Source organism: Prionailurus bengalensis, chromosome D3 (genome assembly GCF_016509475.1).
Source record: "Prionailurus bengalensis isolate Pbe53 chromosome D3, Fcat_Pben_1.1_paternal_pri, whole genome shotgun sequence".
In the NCBI taxonomy this organism is placed as follows: domain Eukaryota; kingdom Metazoa; phylum Chordata; class Mammalia; order Carnivora; family Felidae; genus Prionailurus; species Prionailurus bengalensis.
Window position 1 is genome coordinate 54,700,488 of NC_057356.1, and position 21,679 is coordinate 54,722,166.

At 33.8% G+C, this 21,679-nt stretch overlaps 1 protein-coding gene across 3 annotated transcripts in view; it reads right to left on the minus strand.

Moving 5' to 3' along the window:
* CCDC178 (coiled-coil domain containing 178) overlaps positions 1-21,679 on the minus strand; it is a 406,037-nt gene that overhangs the window by 294,125 nt on the left and 90,233 nt on the right. For all 3 annotated transcript variants that reach the window (XM_043558557.1, XM_043558558.1, XM_043558559.1), the window contains 2 exons: positions 13,576-13,671; positions 13,287-13,423 (listed from right to left, as the gene is read on the minus strand). In XM_043558557.1, the coding sequence (XP_043414492.1) occupies positions 13,287-13,423; positions 13,576-13,671 (233 nt within the window). The remainder of the gene's footprint in view (positions 1-13,286; positions 13,424-13,575; positions 13,672-21,679) is intronic.

Genomic DNA, 21,679 nt, shown 5'->3' on the forward strand with positions numbered 1-21,679 from the left:
CTGGAGAGAGAGAGAGAGAGAGAGAGAGAGAGAGAGAGAGAGAGAGAGAGAGAGAGAGAACAGACATGGGAAGAGTACTTTATTTGTGAAATTTTAATTTCTTACAAATAGGTCTAAAGTAGGCTAAAATATTGGTAATTAATTTTGAATGGTGCATGCAGCTTTTTGTCTTTCAATAGCTGAAAAAGTAAAAGCAAAATAGTTTAAGAATATTCATTGGAAAGCATGCTGTTAAATGCTGAAAAAAATCATATTCTATACTCCTGCAAAGTAACTCAAATTAATAGGCTGGTAAGATATAGCTAAGCGAGTATGAAAGACACAGTACCCTGTGGATTCATTCTAAGTATTCCAGGCTATTTAACAACTTCAATAATATTCTAATTGCTATCTCCACAAATAAATCACTACCCTGTTAACTCTTGATAAACACATTCTATGAAATATACCAGTAAATCTTTATGGTGTTCAATAGCTTTTTTGCTCATTTCCCTCGATTATCAACCCCATCTTTGGATCAGTGCAGTTACAATGGCACTGTCTTGCTTGAGGAACAGTAGAGCATTAGGAGTAGATATTCTGCATATTTTACAGAGCTTGGATGTAAGAAAATAGCTATACAGAAATTCATACCACACAGTTAACTTCAAGCAAACTAAATACAAATTAATCAATTTCAAATCATCTTAAACAAGTTCATTTTCTTTGATTTACGTTGCTGAAGCCTGCCTATCACATGAATAAGTAATCAAGTGAAGTTGTTTGCTCAAGTCAAATGTCCCATATGTAAAAGGTTTTTTACATTTCTAAAGGATGCTGGCTCATTTGAAAGACAAAATTACTAATTACACACTGTACTACAAGGTAAACAATTATGCATCATTATCACCAAAAGCTCTTGCAAATATTTGTATGCACAGAGTCATGAACAAAGTCTGTTAACAAATATGGCATCTACCTTTCAGTGTTGCCATTTTTAAAATGAACCATATACAAGCAATAGATCATATATTGAATTAATTATGTAACTTATTCAAATAGTGTAACAGTTGGAAATGACATCAAATAGTGAGATGGTATTCTAAAGGAATCTTAGAATATATGTATCAGTCCAAATTTGGAAATTTTTGATGACGATATTCAAAAGATGTATGAGTGTCAGTGATTTGCTTTAAAAGTTTTTATTATTATTTTTAGACTTAGGGAAAAAAGAAGCTGGGATTAAGGGAAAAGTGATTTGGGTAATGGAAGAATAAAAAAGAAAAAATAAAAGACTAAGAACAGAGCTCTTTGGAGAAAGCAGTGGGTATACCCAAATACAGATGGAGAATTAAATAAAGTAATAAACTTTTGACATATTTTCTAAGTTGTAAATGTAATGTCCATAGTCTGCTGTAACATGCCAGATACAGGAATCAAGACTTACCAATGAAGGTAAAGAGGCAGTATTTCTGAGAAAGAACACAAATTTTGGATTCAGACAGACCTACATTCAAATCCTGTTGTCCTTAATGTAATTGGGGGGTGGTGCTTTCATACACTATTTACTTATATGTAAAATTTGCTTAATAATACCTACCATTAAGGTTGTTATCAAGATTAAGCTTAAATAAATTGAGAATAACATATATATTGTACTTATATATGTTGAGCAACATATACAAGTGATTTAATAAATAGTTTTTTGCTAATTAAAAAGTATGTAACAGCATGGATCTTCATTACAGTGACATCTGGTTTAATGAAATGGAAGACAATGAGAAAAAAAAGACAAAAAGGGTAAATAACCATTAGTATTGCTTTGGAGCAAAATAAGATATCACAAATGACATTAGAATTAAACATATAGCCAGGAGATTAGGAGCACAGAGATACTGAAGCAAAGCAAGAAATAAGGATAACAAATTTTTATATTCAGCTTTCATTAGTTCATTATGTGATTTATTTAACACCTACTGAGAAAAACACAGACAAGTACACAGACACATACAAGCACAGACAATGCCTAAAGCCAGGAGCTTAGCTAAGAGGAAACACAAATAAACAAACCAACAGTAACTGTACATAGTGTGACAAGTCCTAGGAGAAAAGTGTATGCAATCAGTGAGGATTAGTTAAATGAATACTTATGAGAACTGACTGCATACCAAGTGCTACCCTAGGTGACTGGGATATAAAGATGAATTAAAACTAAACTCACAATTTATATTCTCGTGAAGGAAAAAAGACACACACACACACACACACATCTCTGTGCGATCATAAGTACAATAATAAACAGAAGTACTTAATACCACCATATTTTGGGGATAGGGGAAGTTACTAAGAGGGAAAGCATCTGGAAAGAGTTAATGTCTGAGCTATTGTATGAATGATCACTTCATGATATTTTTTTTAAGCCAGAAAAAAGACGAGGAGGAAGAGAAGGAAAAGGAACAGAATTTCAATCAGAGGAATACCAGAGACAAAGATTAAAGTTTAAAATAATATGAGTTTGGATATATTAGTATTTTACTAAGCTAGAACATTGAGATCACAAAAAGGAGTGGTGCAAGATGAGTCTGAAGTTGTATAGGTAACAGATTAAAGTGTCTAATCCATCAGTCTGGGAGACAAGACTTTATCCTGTAGTTGGTAGAGAGACTCAAACTTTTTTAAGATGCTGAAAGGAAATAACATTTCATCCTTTGTAGATAATTTGCACCAGTAATGCTGTATATGATAGATCTGAGGGTGAGCCCTCAGAGTACCTTGGAGTAAGGTAGACTACTTGGAAGCCCATTTTAATATTCCAATTAAGGGACAATTAGCACATGATTTAGGTCATTGGTAATTAAAACAGACAGAAAGGAAAGATCATTTAAAAGACAGACTTGGGGCACCTGGGTGGCTCAGTCAGTCAAGGGTCCGACTTCGGCTCAGGTCATGATCTCGTGTTCATGGGTTCAAGCCCTGCATAGGGTTCTGTGCTGACAGCTCAGAGCCTGGAGCTTGCTTCCAATTCTGTGTCTCCCTCCCTCTCTGACCTTCTCCTGCTCACACTGTGTGTGTGTCTCTCTCTCAAAAATAAATAAACATTAAAAAATAATTAAAAGAAAGACTTAAAGAAGTTGGTAGGATGCTGGCTATAAGCAGATAGAGAGGCATATAGGATGATGCCTGAAGTAAGTAACTTGGTGGATAACGGTGTCAAGATGTGATATTGCAGGAGAGAGTAGGTATTGAAAACAATTCTATCGGGAGAAATAAAAGATGTGGATAGAGATTAAGAAGTGAAGAAAAATATGACATATGTTAAAATAATGAGAGTAGATACAATTTCTGGAATTGAGAGCAGACCAAGGATGTACAGGGGCTGCAGTTAGGACTCTGAGCTCATCTATGAGAGACAAGCAGAGATAAATGAGCTGCTGTCGAATTCCTAGAGAGAACAGCTTCATAGAGTTAAAGGCAGAACCAAGAGAGTGACATGCTGAATCTCAAAAAGAGATAGCACCAGAGAGGGCACAGACACAAATGCTTGGTTCACATAGGGGGGAAAAAGATATTGCAATAACATGAAAAAAACACTCCGTGAATTTAGAAATGGAGATGTTCATTGTTGTAGTTGTCTTTAAATTAAGTAAGAAAATTTTGGTAGCACTGGAGTTTCAAAAGCCAGACTGCTGTGGGTCAAAAAGTGATTAACAGTCAAGCAAATACTGTTAATAATCTAGCAAATATTGCTAACTACATGAAAATTTTAATGAGAATGTAAGGGAACTACTGTGTGATTGTCAAATATACAGCTAGAATGAAGACAAGGCCTTCACTTTAGGCTGGAAGAGGGTTAATGGTGAATATAGCCTGAAGGAAGAAAGTAATGAACAAAGATGTCAGAAATAGAAGCTATAAGGATAAACTATGTCCTGTACAGGGCAAAAGGTATTAAGATCAAGAGCACCGATGGACGTGCTAGCCTTAAAGAGGAAGTACCATTTGCCACTTAAATTTAAGGAGGCAGGAGAGCTGTTTGCAGATACTAGCACTGTAGAATACATTTGACAAAATGCATCATATCTTCAACTGTTCCTTCCAATATGGGTAACCTACAGTATAAAGAAAATTAACGTTTTCTGAGTTTATCTTCTTGGGATTTATCATGATGTCTGAATCTAAGGATTCACGCTTCAAAAGACTGTTATCTGCCATTGTCTTTTTGAATATTGCTTTCCCATTCTTTATTTCTCATTCTATTCTCCGTAATACTTAATATTTATTCCATATTTTTGTCTCTTTTGCTCTCTGTACTGCATTCCGGGTTCCTCTTCATGTTTCCAAGGGCACTGATTCTTTTTTTCCCCCAGCTGCATTTGGTATTTAATTAATAAAATATTTAATCAAAATGAATCCAGTTTTAAGCTTTACAAGTTTTGGTGAATTCTTTTTCAAACCTCCCTGAACTGTTTTGATAATGTTCTATTAGTTTGTTTTGTTCCCTTTAATCATTTTAAACTTACTTAGGCAGATTTAATCTAATACTGTCATTTGAAATTATTGTGGGTGTAAATATACTGCTGATTATTTCTGCTCTCATTCATGTTCTATTTTCCCTTGTTGTTTCATATTTTGTGAGATCATCTTCATTTAATGTTTATTTATTGAGAGAGAGAGAGAGAGAGAGAGAATGTGTGCGAGTGGGTGAGGGGCAGAGAGAGAGAGAATCCCAAGCAGGCTCAATGCTGTCAGCGTGAAGCCAGAGGCAGGGATCAATCTCACAAACTCAAGGGATCATGACTTGAGCGGAAAACAAGAGTGGGATGTTTAACCGACTGAGCCACCAGGCACCCCTGTGAGCTTTAAAAGCTTTATTTGAGAAAATCTTGTGTGGCCTCTGCCTGTTTATTTCTCTAGAGAATATTTATCAAGGTAAGATCACTTTTTAAAATGATAATTTCTTGGTTGGGGCCTTATAAGATCACCTAGATGGTATAAATGAAAACATCAAACAAGTGTCAAAAATAGCCATACCATTCTCTTGTTTCCTACCCAGGTTCCAGGCTTAGACAGACACACTTTCTTATCTCTGCCTTTGCTTGTGGGTATATGTTTTCTGCTCTGCCCATTCAAATGCTCTTACTTTGCCCAGTTCCCTTACTTGCACAGATCCATGGCCCATGGCCTATTATTTGAAGACACTAAAATTTAATCACCCTGTTTGCCAAGATCAGCAAAGTCATTTTTCAATTCATATTTTTAGAGAAGCCAAATATCAACTAAAAATTTAACTTACATGTTTTCCATTATTATTATTATTATTATTATTATTATTATTACTATTATTATTATTTTGCATTGCCCTCTGAGGATATCCTTTACTTTTTCATCAGCACAATGCGGCATTTAAAGGATGTATATCCTATTTATGCTCCATTTATAAGTGTCTTACAGTCTCTATTATCAGTGTTGCAAGAAAAGTAAACTCTGATTACTTTTTTATCTACATACCCTTTTTTAGACATAGTATCCTGTCCTTTTGTTCAACTTTATGACTCAAAATTTATGTCCTCCTCATTTCTGTGCTATAGATCTATCTAATTTTTACTTCTCATTTCTATTTGAAGAGCTGATAAGAATCTGAAATTTAATATGGCCTGAAGACACATAATTATATCTTCTCCAAAATCCCCCTCAGACTTTCCGCAAGCCCTTGTTACCTCAGCAAGTAGCCTGACGATTTCCCCCCTCACATCTTATATTCCATCTGTCAAAAGATCCCATTGGTACTTCCTCTAAAATATATCTTAATTCAGCTATTACCATTTTTATTGAAAAAAACCCTTGATCTATATCATCATTATAATTTTTCTGAGTGACCAAAAGAGCCGGCGTCCTTCTATATGCACCAAAGTCCGTCCTGCAGTAAGCTGCCCACAGATCTTTCTAAAATAAGATGTAAGATGCTTTAAATTCATTAGATGTTTCACCCACATTCCTTTGTCACAGCCCACTTACAGGCTTGCAGTATCTGGGCCCTGTCTGCCTTGGAACATTCGTCTCCTTGAATTACTCTGACCACATACAATTTTCCAGAAACAGTGGCCTCCATTCTGTTTCCAGAACACACGAAATTTTTATCCATCATAGGACTTTTGTGTGTTCCATTACTTCTATTTGGCAACTTCTTTCCTGGAACAGCTCAAGGCTGGCAAAGCTTCTTCATTAAAGTCTCAATTCAAGAGACAGCAGTGTCCTTGGAGGTCATTGCTAAAGCAGAGGTCCCAATTCTTCACTGCCCCGGTCACTCTAGCACATTATCCATTTTTTTTCTTCCTCCCAAGAGTATCGGTGACTGAATTTTTTGAAAATTTATCAAATATTTAGTATCTATGTAGCAGAATGTAAGTTTAAATGATATCCCCAGCACTTAAACAGTATTTCATATAAAGCAGGTGTTCAGGATTCAAACACACACACATGGACAAACACATGCACACACTTGCAAACATACATTTGATTTTTAGGTCTACATTTTCTTTAAGTACAAATATTGATTATAAAGGCAGTCATAAGCATATGGTTATATTATTAGTCTACTAGTCATAAACAAAAGACTATAAAATCACTGCGTAAAGTAAAAATAAAGATATACGACGCTATTTCTGTTAACCATTAAATAATAAAAACAATTGACCTTTGTATTATTGTCTGTATCTCCTATAATGTATAGTGTATAACCCACAGAAATGGAGCCAAATGATGTTTGACAAAGAAGCAAAGGCAGTACAGTGGGACAAAGATCATATTTTCAACAAATGGTGTTGGAACAACTGGACATCCACAGACAAAAAAAATAAAGCTAGACAGGGACCTTACCTCTTTCATAAAAATTAACTCAAAATGGATCATAGACCTAAATGTAAAATGCAAACTATAAAATCCCTGAAGATAACATAGGATAAAACTTAGGTGAGCTTGGATATGGCAATAGTTTGTTAGACACAATACCAAAGCACAACCCATGGAAAAATTAATTGATAAGCTGGACTTTGTTAAAATTAAAACCTTTGGCTCTGTGAAAGCCAAGGTCAAAAAATTGACAAGCCACAAACTGGGAGAAACTATTTGTAAATGGCACATCTAATAAAGACCTGTTGTACAAAGCATATGAAATACTCTGAAAAGTCAACAGAAAGAAAAAAAAATCCAATTTAAAAATGGGTCAAAGACCTTAATGGACACCTCATCAAAGAAGATGAGTATATGAACAGTATCAAATAAGTATATGAAAAGATTCTTCAAATCATATGCCATTAAAGGAAATGCAAATCAAAACAACAAGAAGATATCACTACACACCTATTAGAATGGTCAAATGTAGAACACTGACAACACCAAATGCTGGTGAGGATGTGAATCAACAGGAACTCTCATTCATTGCTACTGGGACTGCAAAATAATACAGCCCCTATGGAAGGCAGTTTGGAAGTTTCCTACAAAACTAAACATATTCTTATATGATCCAGCAATTGTTTGTTGGTATTTACCCAAAGGAGTTGAAGACTTTTGCCCATGCAAAAACCTACACGCAAATATTTATAGTGGCTTTCTTTATAACTGCCAAAACTTGGAAGCAACCAAGATGCTCTTCAGTAGGTGAATGCTTAAACTGTGGTATACCCAGATACAGAATATTATTTGGTGCTATAAAAAATGAGCCATGAATGACATAAAGGAACTTTAAATGGATATTAGTTAGTGAAAGAATCCAATTGAAAAGGCTACATACTATGTGATTACAACTATATGACATTCTGAAAAAAAGGCAAAACTATGAAGACAATAAAAAACTAGTGGCTGTCACAGTCTGGATGGGAGGAATGGAAGAATGAGTAGACAGAGCATAGAGGACCTCAGGACAATGAAAATACTCTGTATAATACTATTATTACTGCATTACTAGGGTATTACTGCATAATACCCTAGAATGTACAACACCAAGAGTTAACACTGATGTAAATTACAGACTTTGGGTAATATGTTCTGTCAGTGTAGGCTCATCAATTGTACTAAATGTACCACTGTGGTGAAGGATGTTGATCATGGGGGAGGCCGTGCATGTACAGGGACCAGGGGTATATGAGAAATATCTATATATTCTCCTCAATTTTCCTGTGACCCTATCTGCTCTTAAAAAAATAAAACCTTAATTAAAAATCTATCATTTTTCACAACTTAAATATATATATATACATTATATTTCTCAGTTATACTTCAATAAATCTGGAAAAGTTTTAAAAATAAGTAAGATAAATTTTAATAAATGTCAAACATATTTGGTGCTTTCTTCATTTTTGTTGAATTTAGATTTCGTTTTCTAATTAATGGGAAAGCAGTTTTTGTTAGTGGATAAGAGTTTACAGAGGCCATTAATATTTCTTGATTCTGCCCTATCAGATACGGAGGAAACTCTACCTTATACTGATAGAAAACTTGGTGTTATAATTTATCCCACAAAATTTCTACCTCATAAAAATTCTAATTTTCAAGCAGTAAATGAAGGAGTAGACGTAGAAAAATTTGCTTGCCAATTTAAAGCACTTCTACATTTAACATGGAACTTCCATCTCCATGAACATCTTCCCTCAATTTCAGACCCATCCATCAGAGTGATATCTAGACACGTACACTTGAATCATGCCATACGCAATTCCAAACCAAACATATCAACATCTTCCCTCCAACCTTTCTGTTTTTCCTCCGGATGTTTCCCAAGTTAGTGTCTGGTACCACCATCAAACCAGTTATTCAAAGTTTAACTCATTCAATTACCACCAAAGTGATATCTTTAAAAGAGAATCCGACCATACAGCTTCTTTGATGTATTTCCATGGTCTTCAGCAGAGTCGAAACTTAGTTCCCTACCCTCAGTGTTTGTCCCTACCTGCCTGCCACATAAAAATGTGTGTTCATGTGCACACACACACACATGCACACACATGCACACAGAGACAGACACACAAGTCAGATCAAGCACTTGCTCTAAGCTCTAGCCACAAAGTCAAAGTGCAATTCAGCACAATCTTACCTATACCCTAAGACAACTGCATTTTAATGTTAAGGCTGCTATTTGGGATTGTTATTACTGGAGTAATATGTCAAGCATATTTGAACATGTATTAAACATCAGTTAAATTAGTTAAATTGAAATCACATTAAATTGCAAAAAAAAAAAAAAAAAAAAAAAAAAAGAGAAGGTAAAAAAATCCTGAATCTGAATACAGAAAATCAAGTTTCAAATGCCAGTGGTATTAAGCTGTGAGAACTTCAAAAAGGCACTTTGCCTTTCTGAATCCCAAGTTCTTTATTTCTTCCTTGGAAGCACACAAGAATTCTCTAGAAAAAGCAGAATTCAATAGAGGATATATAAATATTCCACCTCATTAGTGATCAAAGAAATGGGAGTTTGAAACAACACTGAGGATGTATTTTTTCACTTATCAAGTTGGAAAAAACAAAGCGCTCAATGTTAGCACAAGTACATCACAGAACAAGCTTATGTACTGCTCAGCTTCAATAAATGACATAGTCTTTCTGGAAAGTAGGTTTAGAAAGGTATTAGAAATTTATTTTTTTAAAGGTATTAGGAATTTAAAAGCATTATAGCCAATCTACTTCCAGAAATCTACTTGAAGTTTTAAAAAGCTAACATTTCTGAAAAATAATTGCCACAATGTTTATGTCATGAAAATAAAAACAATCTAAAAGTAAATATTAGAGTAATTATGAAAAAATCATGACACTCCCATATAATAGAGTTTTTTACAGATATCCAAAGCTCCATTTTACCAAAACTTCCAGTGCTTTCAAAATGAAAGAATCTTGTATGATCTTTTTGCACTCTTGTTATAATGTGTATTTTTTGTAGAAAAGAAAATACAAAAAAGTGCAAAAACAGATTGAAAACCTAAAATCATTTCAGTAAATAGAGAAAATAACTACTATATATATTACTGAGTTTTTTCATCCATAATGACACTAATTGTATGTCCTTTTATTCCCAACATAATATAATAGAATTCTTGTTACATTGTTATACAAACCTCAAATACATTACTTGAATATCTGTAAAAATTATTTGAATATCATGGTTTGGGAAATGAAAAAAGTCTTAGGCATATACAAGGGCAAAATTGAAAAAAAGAATCCCTCTCATAAATATAAGGTTGCAAATGGTTAACTCAATTTTATCTTAGGACTCAGAGATTTTCCACAAATAGTTTCCAGAAGAAAGTGGAAAACACACAATAAAAATAGTCAAGAGCACAAGGGAAAAAGATAGCAAAAGCATGAGCTAGGAGAATAAGATGCAAAAATAAATGACAAAGACTACAGATATTTAAATTATTAGATTTAGATACAATAATAACTATTCACACTATGTTGAAAAAGCAAAAGATAAGCTGTAAATATCTATATCAAACAGGGAATTATAAAATTACTTAGAAGATTTGGAAGTAAAACAAACTGTGGGGAAACAGGCTCTACTTACATAAATGGGTTAGAAAGCTTAGGGCCGACAGCCGCCACCGGGCAAACGCGCCTGAGGTTAGGTAGCGAGATATTGTAATGGATCACGAATAACTTATTATATCACTTGTTATATCATGGAAATTACTTTCCATCTGATGCCAATATACTATTTTATTTGGATCAAAAACTCCACTTGTCCCCCGCAGACCCTTTGCTTCTTACACACACAAGTTAATGATTACTATCTGATTGTTTTCTTCACTTTTGCCAAGTGTGGAAGATCTTGTTTTCTTCACGTTCACCACGTGGGAAACACCTTGTGAGCTCAATAAAGTCAAGATGAAACCCCTGTTCAGGCCCTTGTCTCCTCCCATACATTAGCGTCTCTCGTATTCAATTCTGTGTCCGCTCTCTTACTGGACAAGACAGAACTCCAGACTCATAGTTTGTGACAGCAAATAAAGTTTCGAAATGAATAATTATTTTTGCATCTATCTACCTACCTACCTATCTACCTTGCTAGCTACCTACCTACCTATCGACTATTAAGAGTGAGAGACTCACCAGTGAAACACGAATGTAAGAAATGTTTGCCATATATGAACTGATATTATCTCCTCAAATATTATCTCTGTCCTTTTTTTTATCTTCTTGTCTTGTGGAACATCACTTAAACATGTGGTAGACCTGACTCGTACCTGTATATCTCTTAATTTCTTTGGTTTCACTAATCTTTCGCTAATTCTTTGCTGACTAATCTGCTGTTAAAATCATCATTTATTTTTTTAATTTCAAGTAAAAATCTGAAAGAAAAGTTAAGTAATTAAGTGACATCTAAAATATTAACTGGACAAGCACAATGTATACACTGGAAATCCTTTACAATAACCAAGGCTACATTTCCACTACATGTGATAGACTGTATCACTATTCCCAATTATGTACTGTCTCTCTTTTTAAGAGGATTAGACTTCCCACCCTGTTGACATCAGGCTTGGCCATATGACTTGCTTTGTTCAATGGAGTGTGAGCAAAAGAAACACTTATCATCTTCCTGTGGAAGCTGTAAGGGTCATCAAGTGATCTCACTAATGAATCTGTGCTTACCAGAGCAATGTGCCCTAGCAGGATCTGATTTTTCACCCTGAATCTAAGAAGTAGAAATAACATGAAACGCAGACACAGCTAAGTTGCAATGCAAGTGAGAAATAAACCTTTCTACTTGTATACCACTAAGATGAGATGGACGCTTGTTGGCAAGATAATCTCATAAATGCTAACTTTCACACTTCCTTTCTTCCAGAGGGGTCTTCTCATTAGCTTCAGAATTTTTATTTTTTCTCCTATGGCTCTCTTAATAAAATGTAGTAACATTAACAAGTACAATTTTAAGTTATCTTTTGGAAAACAATGTTCCTTTTTCTGTCTTTTAAAAATTCTTTTCAACACATAGATAAATCTTATAGTTTCATTCTAGCATTTCCAAAGATAAAACGATCACTAAGAAATTTTAACAACTTCCTATAGAATCATCAAATATCATCATTACTCCTTTCCCTTCTTTGTTCCTTCTTTCCCTTCAATAATTAACTTTGGATAGCACAGTATGTCATGTACCATGCTGGATGATGCAGATTCAGTGATGAAGAGAACACAGACATGGCCTATGTCTGCCCTCACAGATCATGTTTTTTGAGGGAGATGAACAAGAGTCAAATATGTGCACACAAAAATTGCAAATATGGCAAGAGATCTGAAGGAGAAAAGTATGTGTGCCATATATACACATAATATATGAATTGGATTTAACTTGGGTTTCATTGATTTAACAATCAATGAAAAAGCTTCTCAGAACTCACTCCAAACCTGTCGTAAGGATAAAGAGTAATTTGCTGGGTAAAAGGAACAGGTAAAATACTATAGGAAAAGGAAATAGCACACAAATGCTCTATGGGCTGGCAAACACGTGGCAAATAGGAGAAGATGAAGCAAGGCTATAATATTTGAACCAAATGTGATATGAGACAACAGAGGCAGGTATGTCTGCCTATTCAGGGACCTTGTCAGAGATGTTAAGGAGGGGATTTTCCCTTCATTCCTGTTCAAATTAATGCAGGTGTGGAGAGGAACTGATCATACTTATGTCAAAAAAAACAAAAAACCAAAAAACAGAAAAAAGAACGAACCCACCACAGTGTAGAAGATGGATTAGAAAGGAAGCATAATGACTGCAGGTAAACTAGCTTTGGGAGTCACTATAAGCTCTTGCTAGACATGACGATAGCTTGTTCCAGGGTGCTGATCGAGCAGTGTAACAGATAAAAAGATATTTAGTGTGTGAAACATTTCTTCTTAATATGTTGAATATGAGGGCTGAAATAGAAACAGAAAGCAAGAAAACCTGTAGGTTTCTGAGCTGAGAAAACTAGTAGTTGCTGGGAAGAATTGAGGGTTGACTGAAGGATAGCAGAGCTTGATTAAACATACTGTAAGTTTAAAGTGTCTTTGAGCGTAAGAGGACATGTCAAAAGGAGATGATATGAGTGAGCAAAAACTCCTCGTAAGATCATTTTTTCACTACTTGATATCTCTAAAGGGATCCAGAGTGCTTTAAAGAGCAACATTTAGAACAGAAATAAACAACATTTAAGCTGATGATAAACACAAACACCACCAAACCACCCCAGAGATGTATCCATGAAAATGAGGAGATACATTATATTTAACATATTTAATATATTATATCAAAATAAAAATCATATTTGCAAAATTACCTGTCATTGATAAGACCTGCCATGGTTTCAATATCAATTCCAAGCTTTCTGTTTTCTTCTGCCGAATGAGTATATGCAATTGAAATATCTGAAAGGTCTTTTGCAACATTAGAAAGCTCAATATCCCAAGTTTGTTTCTTTAAGATAAGAATAAGAGAATCATTTATACATGTTATGTATCTCAAAAAGAAAAAAAATGTGTAATGATGTCATTACTTTTAGTTGCAGGAGTTAATATTTAGGAACAGAGAACAGAGCTCTAGGGGGAAGTAGAAAAAGGTCAACTTACTGTTGCATAATAATTATTGAATGCTTCCAGATATTCCTTTTCATAACTTTTTATCTTCCAGGCTAGTTGATCATAATTTTTTTTCAAATTGTCTAGCTAAGAAAAAATATACAGAAAAAAATGAATTATGAAGATTCCTCCATTTTTTTGTAAATTAAGAAATATATTTCAAATTGTGTCGGTACAATAACTTAATAAATATTGATTAAATAGTATAAAATAACACCATAAGTGGTTGCCATTTATAAAAACTGATACAGGATTCTGAATATAATGTAGCAAATCAATTTAACAGTGCTCAAATAATTAACCATGAAAAACAGATTATATTTTAGTTATAAGTTGATAAATATTAGAAAATTCAAATCATAATTCATCACATTAACAACTTAAAGGAAAAAAAAACACAACATAAATATGGTCAATACTCCAGACAATAGCCGTGATAAATTCACTATCTAGTTTTGAAAAATTTTAAACTAGTACAAGGAAAAACTACACAAATATAAAGAACAACAATGCTTATTTAAGAGTTTCAATCAAGATCCACGTGAAAAGAAGCCATGCAAAGGTTTAATAGAATATATTTTGAGTTATCTTAAAATTATAGTTGCATCAACTTGCCAATATACTAAAAATCATTGAATTATACAACTTTAGAAAACATATTTAAGAGGCAACAGATCTAAACACTAATGACAAAGGAAATAATTCAACAGGACATTGTTTCCCAAACCATTTCAGAACACTTTTTTATTTTATTCATACTAAACACCATACTATTTGTACTAGTATGCATTTAATATTTTTCTTAAGGCAATTCACATGTTTATTTAAATAATTTTTTTTTATTTTTTTTTCAACGTTTATTTATTTTTTTTTGGGACAGAGAGAGACAGAGCATGAATGGGGGAGGGGCAGAGAGAGAGGGAGACACAGAATCGGAAACAGGCTCCAGGCTCTGAGCCATCAGCCCAGAGCCCGACGCGGGGCTCAAACTCACGGACCGCGAGATCATGACCTGGCTGAAGTCAGATGCTTAACCGACTGTGCCACCCAGGCGCCCCTTAAATAATTTTTTCAAAAAGAAAATTGTTATTATAAGTTACAAATCCAGTATTATATGCCATAAAGGAAAGCAACTTTGAAAACAAAAACAATTTAGGAAACAAACAATATAAAAATAAAAGTAGTATTAAATGTATTCAATTTACCAAAATAATACTAAATATATTTCTCGTAGAATTATGATCAGTAATTAAAGAAATATTTGGATTGATGTTGTAACTTTAAGATGAGAATTTCAATGAATTATGATTTACCTGTATATTTAATAAATTTCCCAAGTAACTGGACAGTGTATTTCTAACCAGTACACTGATAGTGTAGATAAATTTCCCAGTACACTGGACAGTGTATTTCTAACCCAAATAAAAATGGTTTTTTTTAATAATTTCTAGTTTCAAGAATTCCTTTGAAATATCTTCCAGAATTGTTCTTCAGAAACTGTCCAACTACTAAGTGATGTACAAGCTTTCTTACTCACTCATTACTACCATGGTTTGGGAAGTAATTCTGAAGAAGACTATTAGTCAAGCTTTTTAGATAGTGCAATATATTTTGAATGTATTCCTCAGATAAAGTTGTAACCAAGTCACTCAATGAAACACATCCTCCTTGACATGATTAAAAGGTATACTCTGTGGCTTCAGTTTTGCTGGATTTATTTTTTCTTCAATGTGGAACACCTATTAGATTTGCATTTTAGGTTTTTGGCATTTTAGGTTTTTGAGTGAAATTAAAAATATCCTTTGTAAAATATCCTAATTTTTAATGGAGTGCTTATCATAAAAGTCATCTAGAAGCCCAAGGTTTTTACTGAGGAACACCTGAACCTCTTTTTCTAAATAGGGAACGAGTTTTTTTAAAAAGCACATATTAAATAATGGTTGATCATCCATTTACAAATCTGACAGCACATAGTATTTGGTGGTGAAGCACTTCTCTTAAAATGTCTACATCATTTTGCAATGGCTTCCCTATGAATATAACAGTGGGTAGATTTGCCTGTCTTGGCAATTGATTGAATATGTGTAATGAATTATTTTCTTTTATCTGGCTATGGCATTAGTATCAGATGTGCTTAATAAAAAGCATGGATTCCAGGACTCACTGCTGTTTCTCAAGAAGTGTCAGTAAGTTTAAATTTTCTTTATTTGTACACATTAGCAAAGAATTCCCAGTGTAAATGAATTCATCGCTTTGCAGTGAATTATAACAACTTTTATACTAGATAATAATTACTTCTTTATATATTTGGTTATCTTCTCTAAGAGATGGACTGTTGTTTGACATGGGCATTTAATGAATCATTTTGTTAGCTATATCCCTGAATCTCCCTGTCACCATTTCATTGGTAACAGGCTTGATAAATGTCTTGCTAACTGCTTCAGCAGATCTGGACTGTGAAGTTAATTGTAATGCTAAAAACATAATTGTAGAGTCTCAGCATTTTCATTCTGTGTCAGTCTGCACACACATTGGAGTATCCTTCTATTTTAAAATTTTGATGGGCTTTATAAAATACTTTTTGCGCTTCAACATGACAACTGTGGATTGTTTAATAATTGTTCCCATTGTGACTAATCTTAGAACACATAATAAAGATTTGTTTTCTTCACTTGTTCATAAAATCCAGAATTCTAATAAAATTCAAGTTCATCCCACACTAATCTTTCTTTGCTGCTTGTACTTTTGCAACATTCGTAAGGGATTTTTAGGAAATACTTTTATTTGGTCACATCTATCTAAAGACATGTAACTGTGTCTTCACTAGTGTTCTTCACTAGCGTCTTTATGTCTACACGTAAATATATTTATTTGTAACCATTTTTCTAGGACTGAATCTACATAAGTACAAAAATCATAAACAGACCCCAAACGAGTTTCTAATGTACTTTCCAGATCAGACGTGGTAGCTCTGATATCTAAAATTATACATATTTCATATACCAAACAATTGTAAATCTTTAGAAATAGATTCTCCCATGTGTTTTCCAATAAAAAGAATAAAAAATAAACATGAGAATTCAGTGCCTTAATAATCTGTACTGCCATGTGACTGACAGGTGTTTGTTGGAAGGCTTAGGAAATGAAGTTATAAAACATTCATGAACACACCTTAAGTACTATACGTATAATTCTTAAAATCTGCAATGTTTAAGAAGTAGTATTACTTTAGCCCTGCCCTAAGCAATAAAATCCAGGCAATCACACATATTGTTGTGTGCTAATTGCTTTCCTAATACAAACGATAATAAACATAACTTCGAAAATGTTCATCATTGGAATATCTAAAATCATGTAGAATGTCATGAATAGTAATCTTTGCAAGCAAAAAAAAAAAAAAGAGGAAATCTGAATGGCTGAATGGCTAAAAAAAGAAATGAAATGAATTTACTTCACTACCAGGAAGGAAAATGAAAATTAATCCAACACTTCTTTACCCAACAATTAAGTTGGTATAATTTTAAAATACCTACAGTGTTGAGTAAAGTGAGAAATCTGACATCTGTATTGCTCATATACTCATACATATGTACAAATATACAAACAAAACTTTTTGGAACATATTTCAGTAATATCTGTCTTGAAAAATACAGTTAGTTCTGACACAACAATCCAACTTTTGAGATTCTATCACATACAAAGAACCAGGACATAAAAACAACATATATAAAGTTATTAATTTTAATATTGTTAGTAGTGGTTAATAACTGTATTCATTCTGAATTTATTCAAAAGATAAGTAATTGACTAAGTTATCTGACGTGAATAAAGTGTAATTAATGGCTCAGTGAACCTCCTTTGCAACTTCCTTCTAAAGTGTTTTCTTGTGTATCAGAGCCCAGGAAAGAAAAAGAACAGAAAAGAAGCCAGGGAGGCAGGCAGGAAGGAAGGCTGGCAGTTTCTATTTTTATTTGTGAAAGTGTTCAGGATGCACATTAGTTTCAACCAATAGGAGATAACAGTCAGGCATATTATGGAAAGTAGAACTGAGGTAAAAGGCATCTTCCTGATTATTGGTTGCTTTTGTTTGTTTTGTTTTGTTTTGTTTTCTCTCTATTGGCAAATAAGGCCATAGAGATGTGACTATACACATAGAGATGTGTATAGCTGAATGTTGTAGAGTTGAGTGTCCGTCTACCAGCTGTGGGTACTGAGGCCCTGTGGCAACGGAAGCAGTGGCTACAGCTCCCATATCCCCAGCCTTCTGATCCAAGGAGCAGGCATACGCCCAACACAGGTCCAGAGGCAGCCTCGGATGTCATAGTGCCTATACTACTGGTCAACTGGGGAAACACTCCTGGAAGCCCAGCCTATAGTTCTCTCTGCCAGTTTTGCAAACTTGTTGAAATCTCTAAACCCCTTTCTGCCTAAAACAGAGGGATTTCTGTTTTCTGCACTGTACTCTGACTGATAGGATGGCGATTTACAGTGGGAAAGATCTGTACCACTAAAAAAGTACATTAGGCTTATATCTAATAACCTTGAGGAATATCACAACGTATTTATAAGTAAAAGAGTAACTTTACTAAATGCGTACATAGAGAAGACCCTTTTGTGATTAAAAATAAAATAGCAAATCATACATATATACAATCATTTCCTTATAGAAGCACAGAAAAATATGTGCAAGGTAACACACTGTGTTGGTAACATAGGGTACTTCATGTGACATCAGGAAATCTAATGGGGAGAAAATAGGTGTTAATACAAATAGCTAAATCTTTGTGTCTTTTTATTTGTACCATTAGTCTCAGTGAGCACGTTACTTAATAACACTAAGGAGAAATTTAACCTCAGAAAGACAGCACTTAGTCTACACCATTTCACTGTTTTATAAATTGAGTGAGTCATTAATAGAATGGAAATTACTGAGGATAGTTGTGAATAAAAATAATGAAAACACTGAGGTGGGAAAACATAGTTTGATAACTCCATCACTGAAAAGAGGATATATACAACATTTTAAGTAATTAGTTTGTAATATAAGAAATTCATAATTCATAATGTTTTAGACATATACATATTGAAAGATTAAATTTTAATATAAAATATCAACAAATATTTAAATATTAAAATCATATTAAGAATAAAATGTTTTTCTATTTTTAAATTTTTTTTTAATTTTTTTAATGTTTGTTTATTTTTGAGAGAGAGACACAGAGTGTGAGCGGGGGAGGCGCAGAGAGAGGAGACACAGAATCCAAAGCAGGCTCCAGGCTCTGAGCTGTCAGCACAGAACCCAACCCAAGGCTCTAACCCATGAACCACAAGATCATGACCTGAGCTGAAGTCAGATGCTTAACCATCTGAGCCACCCAGGCACCCCATAAAATGTTTTTCTAAATGAATATGACATCCTTTATATATATTCCTTTTAACCAATGCATTAACCCCTAAATCCCTCTTTTGCAGATTGTTAGGATATTAAATTAACACACATCTAGTTGTTCAAGTGAGAAGACTGAAGCTCAGAAGGGTGTAATGTGCGGGTCACAACTGGAATATGGAGAGGAAATCTGAGTCTGATTCTGATTCTGGGTGACAATCTCTAAAACAACATTCTAAATAAAGTGCTTTAAAAATTCTCAATCTTATCAATCGTGAGAGAAAAGAAAATTTAAAACCACAGTGGGATATATTTTCCTAAAGAATTGTAATTAAAAATAAATAAAAGACAATATTAGATGATGGTGTTAATCTGAGGCCAGAACACTCATACATGATGGTCTGAGAGAAAAATGTGTATCATAGCTATCTTGGAAAAATATTTTGGCATTATCTACTAAAACTGAACATATAGGTTTTTTGGCCTAGCAATTCCCAACATAAACTAATACATAATTCCAAAGCAGTTTTCAACTGCCTTGGTCTAAAAAATGAGAAGGATTGAATGTCATAAACTGGAATAGGGAAGACTGCAGGTTTATAGAGAGGCTGGATATCTTAGGTTCTGTTTTGGAATAGGTCAGCTTGAGATACCAACTAGGCATCTAAGTGGAGCCTGAGTTGGCAGATATGGTGTTCTCAGATGTTTGTGCAATTTAGGGAAATATAGAGAAACCAGTGAAGAAAAACTGAAAAAAATCTTCCAGAAGAGTAAGAAGAAACAAGAGCAGTGTGTGTTAGAAGCCAAGAAAAAAATTTTCCAGAGATAAGGGTATAATCAACTTGGTTAAGTGCTACATAAATGAAAATAAGGACAAAGAAAAAGGGATTAGATTTAGCAACATGGAAATCAATGTTGACCTAAATCAGAGATATTTTGGCTGAATGGTGAGGGCAAAAAAGAAAACTGGAATGTGCTTAAGAAAGGATGGAAGGTACTACAACCACATAAGATTTATTACAATAATTTAAGGTTCAACATTAGGAAACCCATCAATATAAATCACTATTGGTATAGATATAAGAGAAAATATTACAGGAGCATCTCCCTAGATGCAAAAATGACTACAGACAAAATTCAACACCCATTACCAATTTAAAAAAATACTCAATAAATTGAAAGTGATATTTTCTTAACTAGATAAATGAAATGCACACTGAATCCTAAAGTCAGACTCTTATTTAAGGGAAAAAACTAACACCAATCCCATCAAGAGAAGAACACAGCAAATATGCCAATGATCTCTACTACCATTTAACATTGTACTTTGATGTATTACCCAAAGTAATCAGATAAGAGAAACAACTAAAAGACATAAAAACAGTGAAGTACTAATAATACCTCCATTTGCAATTGAAACAATAGCATGTTTGGAAAATCCAAAATAAACAATATAAAACTGTAATAAATAGTTTTAAAGTTATTTATGAGCACCTGGTGGCTCCGATTAAGTGTGTGACTCTGATTTAGGCTCAGGTCATGATCTCATGGTTCGTGGGATCAAGCCCCACATCAGGCTCTGCACCAACAGTGTGCAACCTGCTTGAGATTCTCTCTAACCACACTGCCCCCGCCCCTTTAATGTAATTAAAATCATACAGTTATATATCATGTTTTTTTACACACCATGAATATTTACCATTTCAAAGTCCCCAAACTTTGAGTATTTTTGTAACCAGAAATATACTACACCAACTCAATTGGAAGAAAAAAAGTGTAATCCTGTCTTTCTTAGCAACAAAAATTTCCTAAAAGACAAAAATGATAACAGGCTTCTACATAACAATATTGGCAACATTACAATTAAAATATTGCATTCCAAAAAAATAAAATACTACATTCCCTTAATGTTCAATTAAAAAATTAGGCATAAAGTAACAGAATACACAAAGTATAATGCTTCTAAAAGAATTCATTATCCAATGTATACCATTCAAATATTAGCAAGGAAGTACATTTCCATTGAATCACAATGCATTTCCATAATCTTGCCAAAAGAGATGCACACATTAACTGTTATCATTAAAATGTAAATATGAACACATCTGCATACACCTCTCCCTCTATAGTTCCTTCTGCCCCTCTGCTGCCAGCCTAATAAGTCCTGATGTACATTTCTCAGAGACAACAATTACATGTTCAAGATGCTTCCTCCCTTCAATTATAACAACAACAACAACAACAAAAACAACAAACTTAATAAACTGGCTAATTCACTAGCTGTACATTTTATCATACATGGCACCTAAGGATATCCAAAAAACCTAGATGTTACAAAATAATGAAACTTGGCCACAATAAACACAGATACTTGACAAAAACACACATACAGACCTACGGTTATAACCTAAAACTGTCTTCTAGATATGGAAATACTAGCTAAAAGTCCTTCCCTTCCCTCCTCTGTCCCCTCTGCCATTTCAATGACTAAGTAGAGGACTACATCTAGCTCCAAGAGGTGGATTAACAGACACTTCCAGAACAGTCCTTCCTAAAAACTAACAAAAGGACATTTAAAAAGGGATTATTTTACTGCCTATACTTTTAGTAGACTTTGGGCATTAGGATTTGTTGATCCTTTAATACACAGCAATATTAACTAAAATGCACACACAGAACAATGGTTAGACAATCTGAACTCGTGTAAAG